This window comes from Epargyreus clarus, unplaced genomic scaffold, assembly GCF_041222505.1.
Source record: "Epargyreus clarus isolate Ecla_fem2 unplaced genomic scaffold, WU_Ecla_fem_2.2 ptg000024l, whole genome shotgun sequence".
In the NCBI taxonomy this organism is placed as follows: Eukaryota; Metazoa; Arthropoda; class Insecta; order Lepidoptera; family Hesperiidae; genus Epargyreus; species Epargyreus clarus.
The window spans coordinates 10,809,672-10,833,342 of NW_027332231.1; the positions used below are offsets into that span (position 1 = coordinate 10,809,672).

General features: G+C 35.0%; 1 protein-coding gene across 1 annotated transcript in view; it reads left to right on the top strand.

The window, feature by feature from the left end:
- AkhR (Adipokinetic hormone receptor) overlaps positions 1-23,652 on the top strand; it is a 96,757-nt gene extending 73,105 nt beyond the window's left edge. The window contains exons 2-8 of the mRNA XM_073086235.1: positions 9,164-9,537; positions 10,329-10,477; positions 15,075-15,218; positions 15,798-15,961; positions 18,719-18,842; positions 20,566-20,710; positions 21,940-23,652. Coding sequence (XP_072942336.1) covers positions 9,271-9,537; positions 10,329-10,477; positions 15,075-15,218; positions 15,798-15,961; positions 18,719-18,842; positions 20,566-20,710; positions 21,940-22,152 — 1,206 coding nt within the window. The 5' untranslated portion in view covers positions 9,164-9,270 and the 3' untranslated portion in view covers positions 22,153-23,652. The remainder of the gene's footprint in view (positions 1-9,163; positions 9,538-10,328; positions 10,478-15,074; positions 15,219-15,797; positions 15,962-18,718; positions 18,843-20,565; positions 20,711-21,939) is intronic.
- Positions 23,653-23,671: the final 19 nt, after the last annotated feature.

Genomic DNA, 23,671 nt, shown 5'->3' on the forward strand with positions numbered 1-23,671 from the left:
ACATGCTCGTTTGTCACTTTTGTATTTAATAAATTGATAATCATACACTTTTTATGTTTAAGTTACTTAACTTTTTTAACGTTAACTTATAATTAGTCTAAAACTATCGATAAAAATAATTTTACAGATTTACTTTTACAAAAGGACGAGGAAAGATCTCTCCCGATAATGATTAATTTGGCCTATATCGTCTTACAGGGACCCATGTCACCCATCTATCCAATTTAGGAAGGTCATCTCCATTACAAGACCTTTCGTCTGGGTAGGTAATAAATTACGCTCGTTTCGGGAAAAATATAAACGCCTCGCGACCTTTTTGTTTTGTAGTATTTAACTGGAATAACTAATGCCGCTTTTTTTTGGCTCGACTTGGCGGAGGCACTACCGTGCCTCCTGATGTATGGCTGTTAAGCATTCAAGTTTAATCGCAACTCTATATGCCAGTATCTTGAAGGTGGTAGAACCCTTTGTGGTTCGACTCCGGGGGCACCACCGCCACACCTATTTCTGCCTAATAACAGCAGTGTTAGGCGCTGCTGTGTTCTGGTTTGAAGGGTGTGGTAAGGGAGACATACTTTATCGAGGCGTTCCAGCTTAGTCCTCATCGATAGCGGCGCATCTGTGGCCGACCTCAGGTAGGAATATCTAACCCCATCTGGGGTTGATTACATATATCCATGGGCGGCAGTTACCATTAGGTGGATTGCATGCTCGTCTGTTACTCCAATATTAGAAAAAAAATCTCAATATACTTATTAACATAACTTTAATCATTCCACGGCTTCTTATTATTTCTTAGATGCCTGTACTTTACACGATGTGTTAATCACAACTGTCTACCACTTCGTACTTAGCCAGCACTATGGCTTAAACTGCTCTCACTGAGAAGAGACTTGCGATAGTAATAGGTAATATGATAGTCACAGATGACGACGTCACACGTCAAACGTCACGATCACAATGGGAAAATAATTGCATTAGATTTTTCTACTAAATGATATTTATATATAATTAATGGGTTTTTCCAATTATCTAACTCAAAATCACATGACGTGTATGGAAATTTTCTAAATTCATGCATAAGCATTTTTTCCATGGTACCGTACCATGGGAATAATTTACACGACCTAAGAAAATATATACCGTTCTTTTTGTTAACGAGGGAGAAATCTTCAAAAGGTACCCGATGCCGTGCGAGCGACACAGGGTTATGTGGCACTCTTACCGCACTAAACCCCAAAGTGGCCGTCCTCGGCACTGCGTAGAGGACTCCGGGATCTCCAAAGTAACGCAACCGGAGTCCTCTCAGCGCGTTGCCGCCGTCCTTCCCGGGACGTTGGCCGGGCGGTTCGAGCTCCCACTCTTGCCACCCACGACCCCAGAAGCCCCCTTTTAGTCGCCTCTTACGACAGGCAGGGGATACCGTAACCCTATTCTTGTCCCAGAACTACGGGGATAAAGAAAAAATATACCTACGCACGATCTTCATAATATAATTAAACGAAGTTTATTTCATTGTGTTCGTATTATTCTAATTCTAATGATAAGTATTATTGAGTTTCGACGAACCCATTATAACATTATTTTAGAGTGCGGTGTAGAACAAAAGATTTCTTAGTAAATTTAAGTTAAAGATGAAATTATATTTTAAAATGATAATTATATCTACTGAGAATCTAACTCAAAACTTATTCTGAGGAATTTTCTTAAATTTTTATCATATTATTAAGGCTATTTACACACTAGCAATATTTAAAAGTTGACCACTATACAAGTTAGGGATAGCGATCTGAGATCGATTCATCGATGAATCGATTTATTGGGCCAAAAAATCGATCGATTCGGTGAATCGATCCTTCTTCCTAGAAAATCGAAAGTCGATATTTATATTTCGAAATTGGTTCAGTTTGTTATAGACATGTGTTTTACGGATACGTATTTCACTGCTTGTTTGGTCCTTTTTTTCGTTATCTTCACCCTTTCTAGCTGTAAAGATCGAAGATCGATTTTTGGAGAATCGATTCTTTGGGCCTTGATTTTTTATGATTTATTACACTTCAATTCGAATCCTTTCAAGAATCGATAATTTTCAGAACAAATCGCCATCCCTAATACATCGCATAGTAAAGCCTTCCTCTAATTCAATAACTGGGCCACAGTAATTACACCGAAGATACAATCCCCTTGATGACCGCCGACAAAGAAGTTACCCTTGAGATCCGAAACCCTTTGTCAACTCCAATCAATGCTGTAAGGAAGTCCCTATATTGTTTGCACAATAAAGACGTTTTATTAAAAAAGTTCATCCTACTCTCTGCAACAATACTTCACTATATTTATAAGAAGAAATAAGCCAATAAGAGTTTCCTTTAGAAATAAGTCAATGTATATTTGACTGACACTTTTTATAAAATTAAAGTAGTACACGAGATTGCAGTCCACGTGATGGTAAGTATAACCAAACACATCAACATAAGACAGGGTTTCTGCCTAAAGCCGATGAGAGATGCTCCATTCCTGAGGACTAGGACACAATTTGTATATCTTTTTTTTATAATATAGGAGTAGCGGACGAACATGCAGTCCACCTGATGGTAAGTGGCTACTGCCGCCCATAGACATCTGTAATCAACTCCAGATAGGATTAGATATTCCTACCTGAGGTCGGCCACAGATACTCCGATACTGATAAGCTGGAACGCCTCGGAAAAGTATGTCACCCTTACCACACCCTTCAACACGGAATACAACAGCGCCTAACACTGCTGTTATTAGGCAGAAATAGGTGTGGCGGTGGTGCCGCCGGAGTCGAACCACAAAGGGTGCCATCTATCTGCAATATTATAACTTAATCATCAAATATATTAAAGGTGGTAGAACCCTTTGTGGTTCGTCTCCGGCAGCACCACCGCCACACTTATTTCTGCGTCATAACAGCAGCGTTAAGCGCTCCTGTGTTCTAGTTTGAATGGTAAGGGAGACATACTCCGAGGCGTTCCAACTTAGTCCTCAGGGGTAGCGGCGCATGGCCGACCTCAGGTAGGAATATCTAATCGTATCTGGGGTTGATAACAGATGTCCATGGGCGGCAGTAGCCACTAAACATCAGGAGGACTGCATCGTCTGCTACTCCTATATTAAAAAAAAAAGGATTCAGTGTGTAAGCCGCCTAAGTCGCCTGAATACATTAAAGTAACGATTCCCCTTGAATGGTTCATACAATGAAGAATACTTAAGATAAAATATAATATTATAAAGGGCCGTAACGTCAACTTCCAGTGAAAGAATTCTTTCGTCCTTTGACAAAATTTCGATAGAAATTCCTTAAGATTATTAAGATGTTCAAAACATGTGGGTATTCGATATCAAAGATAGAAGGTTATTTTGTCCGATAATAAAATTTATTAGAATTTATCATCAAGGCATTGCACTGATTTATTAATCAGTGACCATGTATTTAATATTTATTAAGCTTATATTTTGTCCGATAATAAAATTTATTAGAATTTATCATCAAGGCATTGCACTGATTTATTAATCAGTGACCATGTATTTAATATTTATTAAGCTTATGTTGCTTATTTATGGCGTATGAAATGAAAACAATTTGTTTTTAACGTTCCCTACCCAAAAGGAATTTCAAGACGTTTATTAAGTTCCGCTGTCTGTCACAGAACATAAACCTGAATAGGTAGACACTTTAATATTTCGTAATTTAAGTATGGGTCGGTACGTATCTGACGGAAATTAAAATCGGAAGTGTTACGCCAGAACACACAATACAGACAAGACAGACTTTCACACCTAATCGATAATGCGTTAGTGCGTCGCGCCACTAAGTGGTATGAAAATAGATAGTAGCCAATTCTCAGACCTACTGAATATGCATATAAAAATTGGTGAAAATCGGTAAAGCCGTTTCGGAGAAGTACGGTAACTAACATGGCACTAGAATTTTATATATAAAATTTTATATTAGACGATTTTATATTTTCAAAAGTATAATTGTTAAATCTACAAAATATCCTTACCAGAAAACCCCATCAAGGGGCAATTTTACCAAAATTGCCTTCGTGCTCGCTACTAAAAGCTTTACCGAGACAAGGATTTACTTTGTTGCGGTGTCCATAAATCAAATGAATATTGGATCGGTTAGCAACAATGTCTTTTGTAAAAGATAGCAAAAGCATTTTATCTTTTATACCCAGCCACTTATACTGACGATTAATCGTTAAAATTTAAAGTCAATAATAGAAGTAATGAAAATATTATAAAAAAAAAAATCTGCATATTTTACGTTATTCAAATATCATTCGGAATCTAAAAGTTTACAATAATATTAGTTAATTCTGACTTTATATCTCTACATTTATTTTGTCCCTGCGAAAATAGATGACGTTGTACGAACAAATTACTATACTTTCTTAATCTGTAGGGTTGAACCGGGCCTCGGGCGCCTCATTGTTAAATAACGTAAGTTCCAGCAATCAGTTCCTATTCAATCTGGTATTTAGATTGAATAGGAAATGTAGGCGTCATACACCTAATCCCCCCACCGGGGGTCTTTATTTATTTATTTATTTATTAAAGGTTGCCAACATTCATTACACCTTTACATTTTAAATTAAACAATACACAAAAGTACAAGGTAAGTGCTAGAATAATTATAGGCAAAGACAGCATGAAAACAAGACATCAGTTTACACAAAAATAAAGTTAAATTAAATTATATTAACATTAAATTAAATGACAAATATAGATTGTATATGACAGTCGAACAGAGATTAAAATAATCCATACATTACAAAATTGCATACAATTTAAAATATATCAAAAAAAATTAAAAAAATATATTAAAAATTAATAAAAAAAAATAATAAAATATATATCATAAATCAGATGACTCGCTTGTATTTGCAATTATTTTCACAGCAATAAGAATATATTCCTTTATTGGAATGTCCTGGATAAGGCTGATGATATATACACAGTAATAGCACTCGAGGCACTGTAGTAGCTGGCCCTCGAACTAAACCAAAATCAAAATAAACATAGGAAGATGGAAATTCCGCGAAGCGGGAAACTTTGAAATCCGAAAAATAAATCTTGACTTGTTATTTGATGAGATAAACCAATTTATCTTTCCATTATAATCTTGGTCCGAGCACCCTTTTTAGGTGTTTTTTCATTTACTGTTTGTATAATAAAAAAGGAAGGTAAGAAGGGAAGCTCTTAAAAATAAGTTTTGAGTATTGGATCAACGCAAACAGAATATTGGATTTCATTTGTTTTTATTAAAACAGCGGAGTAATTTACTAGAGCTGTTTTATGATCTAGAAAATTATGAGAAGATCATTTATAACTGGCTCATAGTAAGTAAATATATTAAAATATTTGCTAGTATGGTGGACATGGTGGTTCATACTCCACTATGCAGCTCAATGTGAAGTGGTTGAAGAAAATAAAAGTTTACAGACCCTTGTTGAATGTCTTCGAATGTGGCAATATTTATTGCGTATTTAAGATTCGACATTATTACTTATGCAAAAAAATACAAATTTCGATCTATGATAAGCAAAACATCGGATAGATTTATTATCAATAAGGGGCATGAACGACCGCAACCGGCACAACTTAACATGTTCGAAAGCAACTCCAAAAAACGAAAGCGCTCATCATAAGCCGCTAATAGTCACCCATCTAGCTCTCAATCACACCCGAAATTACTTACCACGCTTTTGATGTGAAACATCTATAGCCGCACGTAAAACCGATTTCTGGCGTTATACGATGGTATATATATACAGTAGTGTGTACGGTGTGGCGACGCGTCGCCATGCGCAATAACTATTACCGAAGTCGAATTAAACGAATTAAGTAGTCACGATTTGAAATAAATTCGTAAATTTTTGTATTTAATGAAAATAAATGTTTATTCAATAAATAGTCATCGTTATCTGGAAAAAAATCGTAATATTTTATTTTATCATTTGACATATTTAGTTCCTATCACAATATGTTCTTTTCTGCATATTATTACTTTTAGAAAATAATGTCGATGTTTCACATCTGCCAGGCGTCCCGTGACGGCTCACATTTTTTTATTAGCTTGACTTGTATGTATGTATGTGTGTATATATGTAACGGAATCTTTGAACTCGATTTTAACCCACTTTCAACGGTCTGATTAATTTAAAATTTTGAACAATTATCAAGAACCGATGACAATACACGATTTTAATAATTTTATCCCATTCTCATCAGGATCGTCAGGAATCAAGATTGTCGATTTTCTTTGTGCGATTTTAGTGGTTTATGGTTTTAAACTATAATTATTAACTTTGTAAATCAATTTCTAATAGCTCCACTTGAGCTAAGCGCGTAATTATATTAACATTTAACTAACTTCACAGAACTCTGTTACAAATGCATACTGTTGCGAAAAATAACTTAAAATAGAATTTAGAGCGATTCTTTTATCTGTCTCATTTTCATGATTGAAATTCGTAATTGTGTTTCAGATCTGAGCGAAGCAATTTTCATTTGTAGAAGCAAAGGTCGATTATTAATTAGTCTCAACAATCTTAACGTAGCTTTTCTTGCTAATTGAACGAAAACAATGCTGTATTTGTAATGCTTTTCCGAAAAAGACTTACTATAATAAATATAGTTTAAAAAACACGCTATAACAGAACTAAACAGTAATAATTGTTGCAATCTAGTAAGTTTGCGATGAACTTTCTCTAAGGCGCTCGAACAATCTCGTCTCGAAAATTAATCCTGAGGATGTTGATAAGAACAATGGTACAAAATTATTAAAATCGTGTATTGTCATCGGTTTTTGATAATTCTTCAAAATTTTGAGTTAAGCTGAACGTTCAAAGTGGACAGAAATCGGGTTCAAAGATTCCGTTACTTAGTTACATACATACCTACATACATACATACAGCCCAAGCTAATAAAAGCGTGTTAAAAATCAAGAAGATTCCATTTCAGGTTCGACAGCGGAAACACTCAGTATAGTCCGCGCCAAACTGCTAGTCCGCTCTAAAATAGTTGCGAGCAAGTGTAGTCATACAATTTGCTACGGCGACGCGATTCATTTCTATATTCAGAGCGGACTAGTTTTACGCGGACTATACTATTAATACAGTCCTGGCAATAATTCTGTTTTAAAGATAGGGTAGAAATATTTTTTAATAAGTTTGAAGTCGCAAACGATGCGCTTCATTTCATAGTGAGTCACTGCCACCCATGGACATCTGTAAACTCGATGTAGAAAAGCTTAACAGCTTTACGTAAAGCCTATCATAGTTGCATTTACACCCCCTGAATACTAAGATCGTTTCAAATGTACAGCTGACAAGCGCACCGAAACCCAATTTTGTGTTAGATTAGAAATAGGAGTAGCAAAGGTGTCTGCTTAATAGAACTTTACTGTTTTGGCCACCTAAGCAGATGATAATATTTTTCAGAGAAAAATATAGACAATTGTTTTAACTAAAATAGGTATAGTACAGGTAATTAGTTAATAAAATTTATTATCTGTGGTGATTCTTGCCCCTGAAGAAAGGGTTTCCTTCCTTCTATGTGTTTAGGGGCAAAGATAACCAGAAAGGGTCATCGTGAAAGGGATCAAATTCAATTTGTGGTCATTGGCACCTTCAGGAAATCTATTTAACACGACACGTGCAGAGTATCTGGGAACAGTGGTGTAAACTAGTTACTTGTAAAAGGGAAATTATAAAACGATCGAATAAAAAAAACTTAGCGCCTGATAATGACATCCTGTTTTAATGTCTTGTTCACGCACATTTAGTAATACTATAACTAAAATTCATTATTTTTGTCATTCAAAACTTTTATTTGCAGTCACTCGTTTAAATACTACCCCTTGTAAAATTTAGGTATGTACTTATTAATGATCTAAATCTACCCCATCCTCCCCCGCCATACCCTGTGAAAATTCATAATTAGTCTAAATATTGTAAATATGTTACGCTGGGCTTGAATTAGTTGAATTTATTTAAAAATCAAACATAATTTGCCTAATTATTTATAATAAGGAATTGGGAACTAAGCAATAATTTGAATTATAATGGAAGATCCGAATTATATCCGTTTGATTAATGAAAACACCACGCAGTGTTTTATATTAATTTTTATACGTTAAACAATATTTAGCAAATGGCTTGGTTAAAAAATGCTGCCCAGACTATTAATTAAAATTCTAAAAGACTTTTTCAAACATTGCACACATTTGTTTCATGAAGAAATTTTATACCAACTTATTGATTTAACACAATAACGTGGGCGTTTGAGTGTATGAAAGGTTAAAATGTAATTAATTAAACGTCCTTTAGAAAATTAAGATAAAATTTCGCGTCAATTAACTCAAATGAACGATGTCTTTCAAAATTCCACGAATCTATACTAAAAACACATAATAATTCGAATATATGCGAACTCGTAGTCAAAACTTGCATTCTATTACTAAACTACTTTGTTTAGATATGTAACAGTAGACTGATCTAATTAATGCGCTGTAACAAAATACATTTAAGTTCAAAGTCACTAGACTAATTACGTCACCGATCGCAAACTAAGTTATCGCGCCAGCCTCCATTTTCCACGAAATGTACTTAAAACTTGATACTTTTTGTATGAGACTTCTCTTGACAGTTTTGAATTTTCATACGGAAAGCTTTTGATGTCTTCTAAAGTAATTTGGATGAGGGAAATGGTCTGGTCTTGACAGCATTTATGGAGTATGTTATGGAATTGAATTGTTAACTTTGTAAAGGAAATAATGCGATTGCATGTGTGTGGTTGTAGTATTCTAGGTATACATTTTGGTAGGACTCCTTAAAATTATCCGCGGAAAGTCTACCCTTACTACACCAAGCACCTGCTTAAAACATTTGATCGAAAAGAGATGAAATATAGCCTATATTATTGTCATAATTTAAACGAATCAAACGACTTCTCATATGGTAAAATCTGTCAAACTTTTTGGGCTGTGGGGCATACCAAAGAATGAGAGACTTTGTCAGTCGGGTAAAACTTAAAAGTGTTATAACTTTATTGTGCTAACTTTATTAGAAGTGTAATACTAATGTTTTAAATTTAAAACACTCAAATAGTAAATATACATTGTTTCAGGTACAAGAAGACAGAAAAATGCGCACATACACATCTTTTGTCGCTCGGAATAAAAAAAAATCTCGTTGCTGGTACGGAACGCTCTAAAGGTCACAACGTTCCACAAAATGGATATAGTCGAAAAGGTGTCAGGCCCGGGCGGGGCTTCTCAGAAAAACTGGACTCATCTAAATGGCAGCGGTCAGTTCGAGCTGCCCCTGGACATGCGCTTCAACCATGGACATATGGTGTCTATAATAGTGTACAGTGTATTAATGGTGATATCTGCAACTGGGAACTTGACAGTGTTATCACAATTAGTTAGGAGGAAGAGAGCAGGACGCGCCAGTAGGCTCGATGTGCTATTGATGCATCTGGCAGTCGCTGATCTTATGGTAAGAGCCTATTTCGTCACGTAGGACCATACTTTCTTTATCTCAGTATTATGAATGCGAATGTGAGTGTGTCTGTTTGTTTGTATACTTTCACGCCTTAAGTACTCAACCGATTATCATGATGTACACACGTTGTAAGGAATTCAGAAAAGGTCATAGGGTACCATAACTTTTGACCCGAAAAAAGTACATTAAAAGGGATAGACAAGAACCTCTAACATCCATCTACTATTTAGCCCTTACGGTCCTAGCAGATTTACTTTTCGGTAATTTAGCATTACATCTTAGCGACTTAAGTATCGCGTTTTTCACATTCAGTTGCTACATTAAGCGTATAACAGAAATATATGCCTCGTGTATTAGTTCTAAATTCTGAAAAGCAAGTAAATCATTGATCGCCTATCCTAAGTAGTACATATACTGGAGCCCTTACGGAATGGTTTCTTTCTTGAACAATGTGAAAAATGAATGTTTCTAATTTCCATTATTTTTATTTGTGCGTTGTCTATCAATGTTACAACATTGTTAAGTAGATTTTGTCGTATTGATCAAACTCTACATGGTTCACGGTTGTATTCAACAAAATAAACCACCAACTAGTAAACCATGCATTGGGTTTTAAGCACCTTGTGTTTCCAATTCCAAGTCTCGGTGTGAATAGATTTTATGGTGTTTTCCTAAAAGTTTCAGTATCATTAACGAAAGTCGTAGTATCTACTTAAAAATGTTATTCTTCTGAAAGCAGTTTCACAACCACCTATGATTGAACTTCAAGTAGTGTTTGTGCGCAGGTCACATTTCTGATGATGCCGCTGGAGATCGCGTGGGCGGGCACCGTGCAGTGGCTGGCCGGGGACCTCATGTGCAGGCTGATGATGTTCACCAGGACCTTCGGGCTTTACCTCTCCAGCTTCGTGCTTATATGTATCGCGGTTGATAGGTAAGTTGGTGAATGATGCACCAAGTTTATTGCCATGGTTGTATAGGAAGATTAGCTGGCCGGGGACCTCATGTGCAGGCTGATGATGTTCACCAGAACCTTCGGGCTGTACCTCTCCAGCTTCGTGCTTATATGTATCGCTGTTGATAGGTAAGTTGGTGAATGATTCACCAAGTTTATTGCCATGGTTGTATAGGAAGATTAGCTGGCCGGGGACCTCATGTGCAGGCTTATGATGTTCACCAGGACCTTCGGGCTGTACCTCTCCAGCTTCGTGTTTAAATGTATCGCGGTTGATAGGTAAGTTGGTGAATGTTTGGTCAAGTTTATCGCCAAGGTTGCGTAGGAAGATGTGTAAACGAAAGGATGACTTCATTTGTACTCCTGTAGTAGGTCTTTTTTACATTTTAAAAACTAAAATACTAATAAAAATAATATATTAATAAAAAATAAAATTAAACTTAGAAAATAAAGACGTTGTTCAAGGCTGAAAAATGCTTACTTCATCATTTACATTCGTGGCCAAAGATTAAACCCAGATCCATGTGCTTCTTAGATTGGTGTCTTAATTGCTAGATTGCGCCACGCCACGATTAAATTTGGTACCATTCTCACCATAAATGCAAATAGCAATTAGTCCAAAAGTTTTTTAAGAAATGAAATTCCTTCAACCAATTCAGGCTACATCGTTTGACACTTAAAAAGGTCTTCATTAGGGTCTGCATTTCACGAAACTTATAATAAACTTTATTATTTTTAACTAACGAATAAATTTCAAACTTCGTCTAAGTATAAGAATCTTCAAGAAACTAAATATTTGTAATAAATTTGAAGAAAAATATCTGTTTCAATGAAAACTTGCGATTGAAAAGTATTTTCAAGCTGTTTAAAGTTAGATAAAGAACTAAATGCTGCCTCAAAGTTTTACAATATGATTCCAATTAATATTAATATCTCTTGTTCTTGGATTTTTTGATAAATGGCCGATAACAAATATGATTATCTATACTAATATTATAAAGAGGAAAACTATGTTTGTTTGTTTGATTGTAATGAATAGGCTCACAAACTATTAGACCGATTTTGAAAATTCTTTCACCATTCGAAAGCTATATTATCCACGAGTAACATAGGCTATATTTTATATGAAATATATTTTATAAATAGATTTTGAGGCGGTACAAAGTTTGCCGGGTCTGCTAGTGTTTTATAAGGACATACTTTTTAAGTTAATATACTAGGAACAAAAACAATATGACTACGATATTATAAAATTCGCAATAAAATTTGTTTAAAAATTAGGCTTATACAATATACATATGTAATTATGTAACCTTTAAAAAAAACTTTGGTCTTTTCGAGAAAAAAATATATCTATGTGTTAATTTAAATATAAATGAATCTTTGTTTCTGACTTAAATATATTTCAATTCATACAAGATTTCACATAACAATCAAATTAGTTACAACTACCATCGTTCCAACTAGGGTTGTTGCGAATATCAGCATCAGCATCAGCATCCGCTGATTATCAGCTTTCTTTTGAATATCAGCATCAGCATCCGCATCCGCAACAAAAGATGCTGATATTTAATGCTGATATTGAAATTGTAACGTGTTCGTTGAAGGCGGGACCGAGCTTAAATCACGTGGAGTTTTAGCCAATCACAGAAGTTTATAAACACAAGTTGTCATCAAACAATCATTCGATTGTATTGACAACGTAATCTGGTCAGACATCAATAACTTTCGATCATAGTTCAATCAATCAATAACAGAATTATGTATTCAATTCATAATGCCACATTCAGTGAAAAGTGCAATATGACCAAATATTTCGTTATTGAACAAAGATACGACACAGTTAGTTTTTGTAAAAAAAATAACAAATAAATGCCGACTTCTGTGTCACTGCAAAGTGGAGGGTAGCTGAAGTGGATGTTGGTTTGGTACATGGTTCTGAAGTAGGTGCTAAATATATTTCGTTGGATAACGGCGTAAACAGCGTGTTCAATATGAGCGCCGGCTTCGGAGATATGTGCTGAGCCAAAATTTGTTTCAGTTGATTTTTGCTTTGTAGTGACATGGAAGTCGATTGTATTTTTTAATTTTTTTTTTTTCACCTTTTTTAGTGATGACATACTAAAAATCTTACAAATGCACTAGTCGCCCTTACGATTTTTGAAAGTTCCCCTCGATTTCTCTGGTCTGCCATCATCAGACCCTTATTTTCTTATAATGGAACTACTTTGGAAATATCTTTTTTTTTCCAACAAAATAAAAATCATCCAGTTCGGTTCATAAACGACGAAGTTATCCGCGAACAAACATAAAAAAGACATATATACGGTAGAATTGAGAAACCGCCTCATTTTGTGAAGTTGGTTAAAAAATACTATTCTCATAAGGGACGTACAAATACCTCAGTATAAAATATATTTATATTTAGTATTTTTAAATATCAGCATCAGCATCAGCATCAGCTGATATTATTCTGAAAAAATCAGCATCAGCATCAGCATCAGCTGATCTAGTAAAAACCTGCATCAGCAACAACCCTGGTTCCAACCTACCCTTAGGTTACTTTGTTTAAGAGAACTTTGTTTGCTCAGCGAAATATACGCCTTATTATGACACAAGGTATAACATCATTCTTTGTTTTGTTTTCATTTTACAAATTAACAGAATTACATAATCTTTGAAGTAAAAGGATTTTTAAAATGATTACTTGGCTTAGTCAACATTCGACTATAATCATAAACCAATTTTCTATCGATATCACCAAGGGTGGCCATCATTTGGCTACTATCGCTTAAGCAACCGGTAGATTTAACGATTATCGCGGTCGTCAAAATTATTGGCAATTAATTTAGTAACTTATACATCTACACAGAGGCACTACAATGGACCATTGACAAATTATTGAATAAAATCAAACATATAGCTTTCGTCCGTCGCTCCAACAACAAATTGGTGGCCCATGAATTAATCGAATACTCAGTGGTTTAAGCGACAAAATGGTAGCCTAGAAAACTCGTCGTTAGTGCACCTAATTTTACACTTAATAATTAAAAATACGAGCATACGATGTTAATTAATTAAATTAGCAACCCGATAATCATTTCTAGATATTCAATCAATAATTAAAATAATGTATTAATTTAATTTAAATGTCACCAAAAAACGGCAGTACAGCAACAATAATAATAAAATGTTACGCAAATATTATCAATAGACTATAAAATTATACAATTAATTTAAAACAATGTCAACTAATAACTATCTACTAAATAAATTAAATTAGTATCAAAAATCACAGTTAAATAATCAATTAATTGGATGCAATTATGATAACAATTCATTTATAACAATGTCCAAAAATTAAATATAAAAATAAAATCAATAAATAGTTACATGTCAACAATAAATAATTAAGTAGAAAGAAATTAAATATCGTTACAAGTCATAATCACAAATAAATACAATTAATTTGATGAAACACTATAAACGACCCTCGTGAACTCATTCAGTGTACAGCTGAAGATGTCGATCATCAACCCATTACTGTCTCTGTGCTGGGCACGGGTCTCCTCTCAGAGTAAGAAGGATTAGGCCATAGTCCACCGCGCTGGCGAAGTGCGAATTGGTAGACTTCACATACCTTTGAAAACATTTTATTTTTTTAAATCTCAGTTATTCAGGTTTCCTCGCGATGTTTTCCTTCATCGTTTAAGCAAGTGATAATTAATTGCTAATACGCACATAATTTGGAAAATCAAAGGTGCCTGGGATTTGAACCTCGGACCTCTTGAAGCAGAGCTTCTTAACCACTACGCAATCACTATTCTGTAATGTAATGTAACTTTATGTAGTTACCCTCAATCTTGTTAATAGCAAAAAAGAAAATGGCACCGAACGTTTTTAGCCTATTTATGTAAAGTTTGAGGAACTTAGAGTATTAAGCACAGTTTAGTCCCAAGAACATTTGTCATTGTCTCATCTTTCACGGCTCCTTAAACAGCATCGGATAATGGATTACGTAAAACTAACTTGTTAATAACTTATCAAATTACGATTTATTAGTCCCCAGCCTACAGTCTATGCAAATAATAATCAAGCTCATTATGCTTATTTGGAATTTACAAGCACGAAAAAATGTTTTTAACCCCTGACGCATAGAAAATTAAAATAATATTTTTTTCGCCTATTGGTCCTGATAACCGGATTTGGATCCGGTCCGGATAAACCGATTTTGATTTAATTATTTTAACGATTTTTATGATGAAAGAGATAAAAATAATATTTTTTACTTAAAAATATAACTGAATGAAATAATAATCGTAACATCACAGAAAATATAAGTAAAACATTATTATATTTCAAACCGAATAAAATTTACCAAAGTTTGAAATACACTGAGTATAGTTTTAAATAATTATTGCAATATTTGTAACCAACAGAATCAGAATACAGTTTTTAAAATATACACAAAGAAAATGGCGTAACTTTCTCGCGATAGAATAATTCTTCGCCACGCCAACGACTGTGTTGAGCCACGCCATTATATGTCATATCTCATATCAAATTCTAATTTCAGATACTATGCCATCCTGAGGCCTCTAAACGTGACGTGGGAAGCGAGGGTACGAAGGGCTCTAATGATAGCCTGGATATGCGCTGGACTGGCCAGTCTACCGCAGAGTTTCATATTCCACTTAGGAGAACACCCTGAGGTCAAAGGGTAAGTTACAGTTATAACCGTGAAGTAAGAGTTTTGTAGTTCATCTGCGGTGGCTGACCTGTTTCATTATCAACCCTTTACTGAGCCACGGCTGGGTAGGGGTCTCCTGTATGAGTCAAGACCCAAATACGAATGGATAGACTTCACACGTCCTTCAAAACTGTTCTTACAAACTCTCAGTCGTATACTCACTATGTTTTCCCTCACCATTTAAGCAATTTATTTTAAGTACACGCACATAAATTTGTAAAATAAGATGTGCGTCTGTGAAGAATGATTGAGATGCGTGCCTGGGATTCGAATCTTGGAACCACGACTCGAGACGCATCTTAACTGCTCTTAAGCGCTGCTGTGTACTGGTTTGAAGAGTATGGTAGACATACTTTTTTTAGGCATGCCAGCTTAGTCCTCATGGGTAGCAACGCATCAGTGGCCGACCTCAGCCAAGAATTTAATCTAATGTCTGGTTGATTGAAGTCATCCATGGGCGGCGGTAGCCACTTATTATCAGGTGGACTGCATGTTCGTCTGCTACTCCTATATTTAAATATAAAGTTGTATAAAAATATGTCTTTACAGTTACTACCAGTGTGTGACATACGGGTCATTGCCAACCCCTACCCACGAGTTCGCGTACTTCCTGCTGAACATGATGCTGATGTACGTGGCGCCGCTCGTGTCCACACTCTATTGCTCGTCCGCCTCGCTGCTCGAGATCATACGACGGGCGAATACCTCCAATGGTGAGTGAGCTATCTGTTATATTCTTACAGGTATTTTGAAACAAATAAAGGTTGTCAGGACTAAAAAAAACTTTAAAATTCGCCTCTGGAATTGTTGAAAAAAAAACAAAGATCGTGCTGTTTTTAAATTTGGCACCCCTAAACATTCTACTCAGGGCAGATCACCCGCGGTACATTTCGCCTTGGTAAGCTAAGTCTAGGTATGCTGTAGTTTAAAGGGATAAGCAAGGCATTACAACATAGTCCTCAGGGGTAGTGACGTATCCGAGGTCCACCTTAGACAGAATTTTAATACTAATAGGATTTGTTAAAGATATCTATAGGCGACTGTGTTCACTTACCTTCAGGTGGATTTCATGCTCTTTCATAAATGACATCTTAAAAGGCAAAATGCGTACTTAATTTACTACTTACTTAAATTACAAAATCTAAAAAAAAATCAAATTACTACATTGTTCGAATATTGTGATTGGTCATATTTTATTGGTATTCCTAATGCGTAACGAATAAATGAACGATGTATTTTCAGATTTTCATCAATCTACGAAATAAGACATTACAAATATTACTAGATGTAAAATATGTTGTTCGAATGCAGAAAGCTTATTATAAATTATATATTTCAAAGAACCACTTTATCTCTTATTGCGTAGAAATGAACGTGGATTTAGAACTAAAATACGTACGTACGATACGGCATATCGTGATACGTTGCGACGTCGTGTCGTGGGACATCGTGTCGTGATTTTCATGATAAAGTAACAGAAACGCAGGAAATGGGTGCATCACCATCATCTTTTCATAATATATAAGGATATAATGGAAATCATTTTGAAAAAAAAAACGTAGGTTTACTCGTATGCCATAAATAATTATAATAAATCATGACGGGACATTGTGTTGCGGTGCGTCAGCGAGTCGTAGAAATCAATGTCGCGCGGCGTATATATTGATACGGCGACGTGACGCGACACGATCTCGCACCGTGTCACGATGCGACGCCGTATCGTGTGCTCGTCTTTTAACCATTCTCGTTTAAATTCGTGACAACAATTTGTATTAGTATTTGAGTAGTGTGCTGTGGAAACCCAGAAATCGATTTCAAATGCTATTCGCAAATTCCGAAGGTTATTCGCGTAATTTGTGACTGAAGAATGCGGGTATTTCGCAGAAATTCTGCTGCGAATAACATGCTAATGTACTGTTTTTTCGCGATATATACAGTATATTGCTAATATTCGACCTTAATCGTAATTCAACGCTTAGAATCTTGCCGAGTATAGGCGAATAGGCGTTAGTGGCAATAACTTCACGTACAAGTAACTTATTCGAGTGTATTCGATATTTGCCAAAATACTCGTAGGTATTCGAAACGATTTAAGGGAGTTCTTAAAGTTTTGGTATGAATTAGGGTTCGTACACAAAACTGCGATGCGACGTCGCATCGCAAAAATCTGCGAGCTCCCTCGACGCATCGCAAGAACTTGCGAATTGATTCGCATCGCACAGTGGTTGTTGTTGTTGGTCACCCTGAGAGACGCTACGCCGCACGATATCGCATCGCAGCAATTCGCATCGCAATTTTCTGCGTTGCGACTTCGCATCGCGTCGCATCGCAGTTTTGTGTTCGAGCCCTTAGTCATGAAAATATAGAAATACTAGCTGACCCGGCAAACGTTGTGTTGCCAAAAAAATAAAAAATTGCTAAGAGTAAACAACGCTTATCACTTACGGGTTTGAAATAGATAGAATATTTGAAACTGCGATGGTAGCGAAGTCTGTCAAATCCAATGTGAAACATTCCAAAATCAACAACTACTTACGAATTAAAAATTAATTAAAAAATCCTTTTCCCACGGACTAAATTGTGAATCTAAACCATTCTCAAGCCCCCTTGAACACACACAACAAATTTCATGAAAATCAGTCCAGTCGTTTAGGAGGAGTTCAGTGACATACACACGCACATAAGAAATATATATATAAAGATAATTCCTTCGTAGTATAACATGTAGTAATTGATTAAAATATAGTAGGGCCGTACTGCGGTCGCAATGGTACATCAAAGAATTTTACCATTTACAAAAGATTAGGTAATCTAAAATCTTTGTAATGAAGGTCTATTTATATTTAAACAAAACTCTCGTCTGAGTTAAATCACACATTTATGTATTTATACATACGTTAGGTATTCTCTAGAGATATTTATTTTAACTTTTCATCAATTTACTTTGTACACATACGTTGGAAATTTATGTAATTGCGTTGTTTAAGTTAATATTAGAAATTATTTAATACTAGTTAGTTATTAATCTAATAAACTTTCGTATTTTTTCTCTTTATAAATGAGTAATTACTTAATCTCGTAATATGTTGGTTTCTTTTGGAAAACTGATAAAAAACTAACACACTTTTGTTTTACGAGTATCATGAATATTATGATGATCATGTTTTTAATCACTTATTTTTTGAAGTTTAAAAGTTTTAAAGGTGATAGATTCCTTCGCCTCACATATTGCTACATGTTAAGCGCTGTTGTGTTCTGGTTTGAAGGGAGTGGTAAGGGAAACATACATATACAAGGCGTTCCAGCTTAGTCCTAAGCTGAATACACAAAAAATACAAGCGATAATCATCGAGTGTTAACATTTCTAAGGACGTATAATTATTATAAAATGAATATACTATAATTGCACTTTTTAGATATTTCATATTTTGATAGAACTATTTATTTATTTATTTATTTATTTTTTTCAGATAAAATGCGACGCAGTGGCGTTGGCATCCTCGGGCGGGCGAGGGCAAGGACCCTGAAGATGACAGTCACTATTGTTTTAGTATTTTTTACTTGTTGGACACCTTACTACTTATATTGTTTGTGGTAAGTAGAGATTATAGACGATACTAAAAAGTAGTAGAACTATTTAGCAACTAAAAGTATAAACTTATGTCACTGCTTACTACTTTTTTTTATAATATAAGAGTAGCAGACGAGCATGCAGTCCACCTGATAGTAAGTGGCTACTGCCGCCCATGGACATCTGTAATCAACCCCAGATAGGATTAGATATTCCTACCTGAGGTCGGCCACAAATGCGCCGCTACCCCTGAGGACTAAGCTGGAACGCCTCGGAAAAGTCTGTCTCCCTTACCACACCCTTCAAACCGGAACAGAGCAGTGCCTAACACTGCTGTTATTAGGTAGAAATAGGTGTGGCGGTGGTGCCGCCGGAGTCGAACAAAGGGTTCTATCACCTTCAACTACTTCTGGTACGGCGACCGTCTTAGTGCCTAGGTTTTTCTGCGTTTACAACCTCTACCATCAGATATACTGCATTGCGGGAATAGATTTTTGTATGTTTTACTCCCTTCAAGAGCTTTGCATATGAAATGGCTGAAGGATTTGTTGCAAAAGGAAAGGTGACGAAAACAATACCTCTCGAAAATTCGGAACAATTCGGCGAAAAAGGTGGGCATTATTTTTCAAACCAATGACTAACCAAGTAAACGTTTGTTGAATTTAATTTAATAATATGTTTTCTTTTCTTTTAATTTAATTCTTCTGTTTTTAATATATTACAAAGGTACGCAAAATATATAAAAAACGACGCTTTTGCCCGCGGCTTCGCTCGCGTTATGAAGTAATATTTTCATCCCCTATTTTATCCCCTTGGGGGTAGAATTAATCAAAATCCTTTCTTAGCGAATGCCTACGTCATAACATCTACCTGTATGCCAAATTTCAGCCGGATCCATCCAGTGGTTTGGGCTGTGCATTGATAGATCACTACGTCAGTCAGTCAGTCACCTTTGAGTTATATATATTTAGATTTCACTTAGAAAGTGATTTCATCTCATACAACTTTACACTGTTTATTGCGTTTTTCAAATTTATTTACGTGATAAAGTAAAAATTTGTGAATCAAAAACAAAGATTGCATTACGCATATTTTCTTATCAATAACTATATTAAAAATAACTGTTGCATTTATGACTTATTTGAAAATGATGCAATGTTAGCTATTTATTTCTGTAACCAGAGGTTATAAAGTCTCTAGCATTTTGTGATAAGATAAATATATTTTTTACTGATTTAATACGATACATACTTTTTAAATGCGTATTGTTTTGTAATTTTAAGTGTTTTTGAATAAATAAAGAATTTTGTAATTAACCAACTCTTAAATTATTTAAGTCGTTTCTGTATTCTTTTTTTAAATATATATAAGTATCACTTAGGTTATCCCTAAAACCGCCAAACCATTTTCATTTTTTTTTTGTAAAAGTATATTTCTGAATTTGGTAGACACATTAGCCGTGTGTCTCGATAATTAATTCTAGTTTGATTCATAGAATACTGTTGATATCGCTATTGTGGAGGTCTAAAATTTAATTTGTTCGCTTTATTGAACCGTAACAATCAGACAGTTAAAATTTTTAAAATGCATTCACTTCTATAGCTGCTATCATACTGAAAATAAAAATCAAATGAACATTAGGTGGTACGCAAGCCACCGTTTGCGACATCGACTCGCACTTGGTCAATTATTAACTTACTTAAAAAGGTTTTCTTTTCTTAATACCTTCCTTGTTCTACGTTGCAGGTACTGGGTAGACAAGGACTTGGTGTCGAGTCTTGACCCAGCGTTCCAGAAGGCGATGTGGTTGTTCTCCTGCACGAACTCCTGCGCCAATCCAATTGTGTACGGTGTGTTCAATCGGAACCGCTGGACGTGGCGATCTGGTCCCGTAAGTACATTGTCCAAAATTATCTAAAAACATTTTCCAAAAACTAAATTAAAAGCCAATGTTTATAAAGAAACACATAAAGCATCAGAACTACGAGTATTTTGTATTTATTTTGAATTAGACGTCTTACTTTTTTTTTTTTTTTTATAATATGAGAGTAGCAGACGAGCATGCAGTCCACCTGATGGTAAGTGGCTACTGCCGCCCATGGACATCTGTAATCAACCCCAGATAGGATTAGATATTCCTACCTGAGGTCGGCCACAGATGCGCCGCTACCCCTGAGGACTAAGCTGGAACGCCTCGGAAAAGTCTATCTCCCTTACCACACCCTTCAAACCGGAACACAGCAGCGCCTAACACTGCTGTTATTAGGTAGAAATAGGTGCGGCGGCACCACCGCCGCACCTATTTCTACCTAATAACACCACCTTCATACATATAGAACGCAGTGATAGCCTAGTGGTTAAGAAACGCTGCCTCTCGATCGAGGGGTCTGAGGTTAAAATCCCAGGCCTCTGATTTTCAAATTTATGTGCGTATTAGAAATTAATTATCACTCGCTTAAACGGCGAAGGAAAACATCATGAGGAAACCTGCATACCTGATATTTATAAAAAAATAATCTTAAAGGTATGTGAAGTCTACCAATACGCCTTGGCCAGCGCGGTGGACTATGGCCTAATCCTTCTCATTCTGAGAGGAGACCCGTGCCCAGCAGTGGGACAGTAATGGGTTGATGATGATGACTATACATATGGGGCATATGAATTTATACTAACAAATAGTGATACAGAAAATGCAGTAATAGTGGTTAGGAACTTGGCTTCTCAATCGGAAGATCTAAAGTTGGAAACTTAGACACCTGAGTACGTCTTACTTACATTTTAGTACACCTCTGAAGTATGTATTGATATCTTTAATAAAAGTACCTGATGCAAAAGTCTTGTTGTTAAGCGAAATTTAGCGCGATCGGAGATGACTAATTTCTTCCATGATTCGATGCGCTTCGCAAAGAGCAATCGTTAAAACTTGTTAGGGTGACATTTACCTAATTTCCTTCCAAAAATCAGCATTTGAAAAAGAGTAGTGTAGTCTGTTCCATGTCTTCCTCTGTTTAGGAAGGAGACATGCCCAAGTGGCATAAACAAAAGTTGTTGTTAAAAACTTATAGGTAAAAAAAATATAAGTTAGATAATTTACTAATTTTCCTTATTGGTATATTCCAGCACGCCCGGTGTCATGGCAGCAGCAACAGACGTGGCTCGCGTTTACCTTACGGCGAATCCATGGAAATCTCCGCAGCCACCCTTGCAAGAGTTAGGAGTTCGCTGCACAGCGAAAGAAGTAGCAGACGAGACTCTGGACATCATTCACATAATGGAACACAAAAACACTACAACAACAACAATAATAATAACCACGTTAATGGTCAAGTCTAGCGTTATTGTTATAACGAACTATTTTAACTGTTATAACGATCGTTATCACGTTTATTTTGAACTACGTTATAACTATAATATTGTTATATATATTATGCTATATATTGCTATAACTCGTATGTTTCTGTAAAAATAGTTAAATATTATTGTTATATATGGACTAGGTAGCTCTTTGTTGTTTTCTTAACTATAAAGTGATGTAAATTTGAATATTTTATGTTATGATTGTAAATGGTTCTTAGTCTATTTAGACTAGTACGAAATATGTAAATGAGAGCTTTAATATCTAAGTTTATAAACATATCTAGAATTAAAATAAATTATTATCTTTGCAATGAAATTGTGCTAGGTATATTCTAACAAATTATTAGATAATGGAATTAGCATTGGGCTTGGAGGCCTGGCGTAAAGTGTACCTATACTGTGTCTATTTCGAGCGAAAAGTACAAAATGTTAATGTAAGAGACTCTACATTTTAATATTTAGTGTCTTTGTACATTATAGCTGCCTTTGATTTAAAGTCTGATTCATAATTATGTCCAAAACGTAAACAAAGAAATTTCACTGTCAAAATGAACAAGAAGCGATAACTTTAAACAAATACTTGAACAACTATACACAATTTAACAAACGTGGTATGAAAACGGGAAAACATTCGACCTCGATCACAATCACGAAAATGAATAACATCAACAACGAAACTTAAAAATGACGTCATAAAAAATATTTTGGATTCCAATTGTGTTACCATTATCACATTATAATTTTCTGCCATAAACCTCGTTTTTTATTACGGTATGGAACGAAATTGAGGTAAGGTAAATATTAGAAAATGTGAATTGATCTTAATTTATTAAGGTTATTATTTTATTATTGTTGTATTACTTTAATATCGTCAAAAAGAAGAAAATACCATTTGAAATATATTTTCTTGATTGGTCAACCTTTGTTTACATTTTGGGTACCTACTTATGAATCAGACTATAGTAGTGTTTCTAGATTTGTTGCAACGTTGTTTTATGTATATTTATTTTATTTGAGTATATCTATCGATGTCTTACATATCAAGTAGTGAAATAACGTATCTGCTAATGATGTATGTGCATGGATGAATATGTATATATTTTTTTTGAGATAGATGAAACTCTTGTAACTTCACATTCCTAATTTTTTAGATATTACTTTTTAAAGAACTTAGTCAAGCCATAGAGATACTCATTTTAATCTTAAGCGATGCATTCCTTATTTATATTACCTGATTTATAAGTGGCTATTTATATCTCTCATTTACAAGACTGACTTGAAATCAAAGTCATGCAAACTAATAAATAATTAAGTTGATTATGTTATGCCATTATTGTTTTAGTATAGAATATACGTTGGCTGTGCGACGCTAAACACTTAGTTGAGTAATGCAAAGAATTGTAAATTGTGTACCAAATATTTATTGTTAAGTAAATGCAAAAATAACTTTATTTAATAAAACTATGAAATGGATAAGTTGTTTTAATTTCTCCCA